At 38.0% G+C, this 6,498-nt stretch overlaps 1 protein-coding gene across 1 annotated transcript; it reads right to left on the minus strand.

The window, feature by feature from the left end:
* Nucleotides 1-550: 550 nt before the first annotated feature.
* Nucleotides 551-6,498, minus strand: galm (galactose mutarotase). Its single transcript, XM_082153469.1, has 7 exons — nucleotides 6,090-6,498; nucleotides 2,675-2,829; nucleotides 2,356-2,562; nucleotides 1,612-1,693; nucleotides 1,379-1,529; nucleotides 1,118-1,292; nucleotides 551-738 (listed from the first exon to the last, which is right to left on the minus strand). The coding sequence occupies exons 1-7, from the start codon at nucleotides 6,268-6,270 to the stop codon at nucleotides 661-663; spliced, it is 1,029 nt and encodes a 342-aa protein (XP_082009595.1). The 5' UTR covers nucleotides 6,271-6,498; the 3' UTR covers nucleotides 551-660.

Here is a 6,498-nt window from a genome sequence, read left to right on the forward strand (position 1 = left end):
TTATCAAATGTATTTAGAAAAAAAACATTATATTTTATATAAATTTAATATAAATGTATATAAATTTAATAAAAAAAAAACGAATTGCAAAATGTTCTTAATTTAGACGCACTTCCAACCTTAAGCACTTTTAAACGTCTTTTGCAAATGTTTTACAGGATACTTGTAATTGTTTTAATTGATTTGCTTTAACCTAACTTTTGATTGTTGTAAATTGTGGTGTTGTCTTATTGTTATTCTTTTGTGTGAAACTCTATGTGCCGCTATCTTCGCTGGAAGAAGAGATAATAATATCTCAATGTGATTCTCCTGGTTAAATAAAGGAAGATAATAAAATAATAATATAAAATAAAACATCATATTAGATCTGTGGATATTTTTATTTTTATTTATTTAAAAATTAACAGATTTTCTAACAGTTTTTGCCACTTGTGTTACAAAATAACATTTGTTTAATTTTATCATGTTGATTTAATTTGTGCAAATGTCAAAATGTTATAGATGCACTTTTTATAGAACATTTTTCTCTATTATAGTATTCACCCAGACATCTCAAAAGTTTGTTTTATTTACTTAGTAGCAATACATGTAATGTTCTGTCAGGAAAAAAAGTGCAGTTGTATAATGTTGTAAAAGTAAAATTCACATGCTCATGTAGTTTCACACCACAGAGAATGTGAAGCATGTCGTGTGTGTGTACGTCTCTCCTGGTCTCAGCAGAGCATCAGGGAAATGAGGCTGATGAGAGACAGAGAAAAGGTAGAAAATCTCATTCATTGAGAACCATAATGCTTTTAACTAAGCAAACACATTACATAAATATAAACATGTTCACAAATAGGCTCTGTATATGATGTATAGTATAATGTGCACTACCATTCAAAAGTTTGCAGTTGGTATGATTTTTTAAAACATTTTTGAAAGAAGTCACCAAAGCTGCATTTGATGATCAAAAATACAATAAAAACAGTAATATTGTAAAATATGATTACAATTTAAAACAATTGACTGCATGTCAATGCATCCTTGCTGAATAAAAACATTAAAAATTAAATCTTACTGACCCCCAAATGATCAGTGGTAGTGTACATTGTACATGTTCTTTTAATTACATTACCTGGTTAACAGCATCTGGCCAGTTTTGGGTCTCTAAACAGAAGGCACTGTGTTTGGAGTAAGCAGCTCCACCCTTCCCTTTCAATGTCCCATCCAGGAAGTTGGAGGTGTAGAACTGAACCCCAGGCTGTGTAGTGCTCACCTCCAGGACACGACCCGTCCCAGGATGCACCACTCTACAGAGACCAACATGTGTGCTAATATTAAGATGCATAAAGTGTTATATCATGAAGTCAATATTCCAATACAAATGACACGTTACCGTGCACATTTTCTCTCCAGTGGCGGTTCACCAGGCGAGCACAGACAGAAGTTGTGATCAAACCCTGGACCAGGCAGCTCTTTCAATCTAGAGCCAAGAAGAACAGGCTTTCTCAGGTCGAACAGGGTCTTCTCCACAGATTTCACCTCTCCTGTACATAGTAAAGAAACCACACAAAACCACGTTTGACAGTTTGAATTTGAATTTGAATTTTTTAATTTTTGAATTCAGACCTGTGGGGATCATTGTATCATCCACAGGCAGGTACGACTCCGCTGAGATGGTCACCTCATGGTCGTAAATGTCTGGTGATCCCTGCAGAACGTGGGACATTAAATAGCAATTATTGATAGTAGGAATACACCAGCTGTGTCCACAAAAGACGATTAATAAAATCTTAAATATAGTCACCAAGAGTCCTGTAAGTTCATAACAAATCACACTGTACGACATGGATCTAATAACATGTATGTAGACTGTACGATGATGACACCTATTGAATCGTAGGCTACGACATGTCATCAGCATGTGCTAGTGGTAAACAAATAGAGCAAGATGAATCGCACTTTGGCAATTGTGGTTTTTATGTCTGCTTAAAAAAAGAGGATGAAGCGAAAGAGGAGAATATGGACACGGAAACGAGGCCAACTTGACATGTCAATCTTGCAAATGGAGCTTGAGGTAAGTAGTTTTATGTTTTAGCGCCATGTTGCGTTGATCAATACGCCATTTCATGTTGCATTTTTATTGGCTAGTAAGTAGACGTAGGTCGTAGCAGCAAACACACTGTGATCATGCTAAATTTCTGACACTTTTAGAAAAGTATTGAAGGCTATCTTTGGTCGCAAGAGGCCGTCTTTGAACCTCTCTCACTGTACGATGTAGGACCACCATTTATGAGCCACGACCACAGAAATCGCCACGATTTATCATGTTTTGTCTGGAACAGCCCAAAATCTCTGAGCATGTAGCCCTACCTGTCCAGCCAGGTTGAAGTATGAATGGTTGGTGAGGTTGATTGGTGTAGTATGGTCAGTCTGTGCGTGGTACAGCACACTCAGTGTGTTCTTCTCCAGTGTGTAGGTGACACAAGCGTTTAGGTTCCCAGGGTAACCCTCATCACCACCTGGACTACTGTGACGCAGTTTCACTCCGTTATCCACAGCCTCTGTGGTCCACACGGCCTACAACACACAAATGTCCTTAATGAAATGCCAGATGCGACAACTCACATGAAAGAAATGACAAATAACATATAATGGGACAAAAGGGACAGACATATATGCATTTGTTAACCTTGTCAAAGCCCTTCAGTCCTCCATGCAGAGCATTGGGTCCATTGTTTATAGCCAGTTTATATTCCTTCTCATCTATCACAAACCGGCCCTTGGCAATGCGGTTTGCAACCCGGCCTACCACAGCTCCAAAGTAGCGAGGGTTTGAGAGATAACCTAGAGTGAAATAAAGGAAATGAATCATTATTTTCATTCAGTATCTCTAGTTAGTTATGCCTAGCGATAGACGGATATGTCAACAAGGCTGATTAATACACACACATTTGGTTATTCTGAGATCATCTGCACATAACTTTGCCTGCTTGGCTGATTACAGCGGTGGTTCTCAACCTTTTTGACTCCAAGGCTCACCTATTGTCCACAACAATATTGAAAGACTTGACTCTCCTAGTTTCTGTTAATGAAATTGTCAAGATTCCAGAAGTTTTAAGGGCTGAACGTTCTTAAAATATCTCTGGTCTGGGGAAATTCAACTCAGTGAAGAAAGTACATGGATACTTTTTTGGGGATGTCTAGGCGTTGTATTTCATGTTTTGTTTTTGTTAATCTTGATTTCTCACAACTTGTGTGCTTTTCTGAGCAAATTAATTTTTATTTTGGGGAGACCTAACCCTTGAAGACCAACGGCCAAAGTCAGGATTTTCGTTTATTAATACATTACATTTCATAGCGTATACCCCCAGAACACTTTGACTATACGGCATGTGACGCATGGGATCATTCTGTGATACTTTTGAGTCTTTTTTAAAAAGCTTGATGCTGGTTGCTATTCACTGCCATTATATGGTTGAGCACGAGCGGGACATTTAAAAAAAAATCTTCTTTTGTGGTCCATAAAAGACAGAAGGGCATACAGCATTAGAACAACACCAGGGTGAGTAAATTATGACTTCATTTTAATTTTAGGGTGAACTATCCCTTTAAGGGTTCCCAGTCTCTTTAACCAATGAATTTGCAGCATTGCATGACTTTTATAGATGCTCATTTACTGGATAAGGATTTCTAGATATAAATATTTTAGAGCTTGGCATTGCTAGAAAAATGTCTATTCTATATAAAAATGGCCATGCCATTATAAAGAAAGATCTTGATTTTAGTTGTTTAAAAAGCTTGTTTTGTCTAATTTTAAAATTATTTTAAGTCATCTTGAGGCCCACTAGGAAGTCTGCTGAGGCCCCATGGTTGAGGAAATGTGGCATTGGATTACAGATTTTCTGGATTACAGAAATGATAGTTCCCCTTGTGTTTATTTCAAAATCTACGAACAATCTTGAATAGTGAACATCTGTTTTCAAAGATTTTTGTGAAATGAGTAAATGTTGTGCAATTGTTCATCACTTCCCACAATTACATACACTCACCTAAAGGATTATTAGGAACACCATACTAATACTGTGTTTGACCCCCTTTCGCCTTCAGAACTGCCTTAATTCTACGTGGCATTGATTCAACAAGGTGCTGAAAGCATTCTTTAGAAATGTTGGCCCATATTGATAGGATAGCATCTTGCAGTTGATGTAGATTTGTGGGATGCACATCCAGGGCACGAAGCTCCCGTTCCACCACATCCCAAAGATGCTCTATTGGGTTGAGATCTGGTGACTGTGGGGGCCATTTTAGTACAGTGAACTCATTGTCATGTTCAAGAAACCAATTTGAAATGATTCAAGCTTTGTGACAGCCATCAGAGGATGGGTACATGGTGGTCATAAAGGGATGGACATGGTCAGAAACAATGCTCAGGTAGGCCGTGGCATTTAAACGATGCCCAATTGGCACTAAGGGGCCTAAAGTGTGCCAAGAAAACATCCCCCACACCATTACACCACCACCACCAGCCTGCACAGTGGTAACAAGGCATGATGGATCCATGTTCTCATTCTGTTTACGCCAAATTCTGACTCTACCATCTGAATGTCTCAACAGAAATCGAGACTCATCAGACCAGGCAACATTTTTCCAGTCTTCAACTGTCCAATTTTGGTGAGCTCGTGCAAATTGTAGCCTCTTTTTCCTATTTGTAGTGGAGATGAGTGGTACCCGGTGGGGTCTTCTGCTGTTGTAGCCCATCCGCCTCAAGGTTGTGCGTGTTGTGGCTTCACAAATGCTTTGCTGCATACCTCGGTTGTAACGAGTGGTTATTTCAGTCAAAGTTGCTCTTCTATCAGCTTGAATCAGTCGGCCCATTCTCCTCTGACCACTAGCATCAACAAGGCATTTTCGCCCACAGGACTGCTGCATACTGGATGTTTTTCCCTTTTCACACCATTCTTTGTAAACCCTAGAAATGGTTGTGCGTGAAAATCCCAGTAACTGAGCAGATTGTGAAATACTCAGACCGACCCGTCTGGCACCAACAACCATGCCACGCTCAAAATTGCTTAAATCACCTTTCTTTCCCATTCTGACATTCAGTTTGGAGTTCAGGAGATTGTCTTGACCAGGACCACACCCCTAAATGCATTGAAGCAACTGCCATGTGATTGGTTGATTAGATAATTGCATTAATGAGAAATTGAACAGGTGTTCCTAATAATCCTTTAGGTGAGTGTATATTTCAAAAAGGGCATCAGCAACTCTGCTTTCTCAATATCTGTAGTGTTGGCCTTTTAAAAGCACAAATTGGGCAATAAAGAGAAGATTTATTAGCAGCCTTTCTGTTGGCACAGCCTCTGCAGTGATTCAGTGCTCTTAAATATGATGTATAACATTTTTAATTAGATTAATTCTGATAATGACTTAGCCTTTACTACACTGAACTTTCTTTTTCAAACAAACACCTTGATTAAACTGCAAAGAGGTTTTTTTTTTATGTTTTAGCCTATGAATGAAAGAATCTAAAAGGATGTTTTAGTCAGTTTTATATTTTTTTCAAAGACATTACAATTTTTATTGGAACATTTTATTACTTACAAGTTGCTTTTTCATATTGAGAAATCCCTGAAAATATCATTAAGTAAAAAATATGTTTCCAAAAGTCAATTGTTGACACTAAATTTAACACTGTAAAATTAATGTGTATTTTGCAGCTTGGATTATTTGTTTTTTGGGAGAATTTCATGAGCAATGCCTGACTAACGTTACATTCTTAAATGTTATAGGCTACAAACTAGATGTTGCACAAACTAGAATTAATCTAATAAAACTCTAAAAAGCAAAAGCCTTCGTGTATTCTCCATTTAATCAACTGGACAATTTCTGAAACAATTTCTCAGAAACAGTTGAAATTAAAGAACCATTATTGTTTCTTAATTTCTTTCTCTGTACAGAGAGGATACATCTGGCAGGAATAAGCAAATAAATTGTTAAAACCGGTCAAGAAATTATTTTAAGCTGTCTCTAATCAACATGTCAGTCTAAAATACCTGTTATGCACAATAATGAAACGCTCTCATTAACTGAATGATAGAACTTGCCTTCTAAATCATCGTATCCTAACACTAAATCCGCACTTTGACCGCTGCGATCCTCTGTTGTGATGGACTTTATCACACAGCCCAGAGAGATGATCTCCACACACACACTGCCGGACCGCAGGGTCCATTTCTCCACTGGACCCACTGCAGTGCCGAACTCCTCTTTACACACCTCGGTCATTATGAATCAACCCGTTTGCTTTAGACGGGACTTACAAATCCACCATTGCAAAGAAACTTACAACACGGTAGTACAAATGACTACACTTTGAGTTAATAAACTACAGAGTACCGCCCACTAGTCTTGTGATCAACGCTTTCGAAACACGCTTCGTGAAGCTTCAGTTCAAAACCTTTGTGAATCATTTGTTTCGAACCAGTGATTCGGAGCGTCTATAAAACTGACAAA

The sequence above is a fragment of the Leuciscus leuciscus genome (genome assembly GCF_965113295.1).
Source record: "Leuciscus leuciscus genome assembly, chromosome: 22".
Classification (NCBI taxonomy): Eukaryota; Metazoa; Chordata; class Actinopteri; order Cypriniformes; family Leuciscidae; genus Leuciscus; species Leuciscus leuciscus.

Bases quoted from the DNA above. Each gene is read 5' to 3' on its own strand.
- galm (XM_082153469.1), bottom strand. From the start codon at position 6,270: ATGACCGAGGTGTGTAAAGAGGAGTTCGGCACTGCAGTGGGTCCAGTG. The intron at 1,694-2,355 runs GTAGGGCTACAT...CACGTTCTGCAG, and splicing joins ACTTCAACCTGGCTGGACAG to GGATCACCAGACATTTACGA. The intron at 1,530-1,611 runs GTCTGAATTCAA...TACTATGTACAG, and splicing joins TGATACAATGATCCCCACAG to GAGAGGTGAAATCTGTGGAG.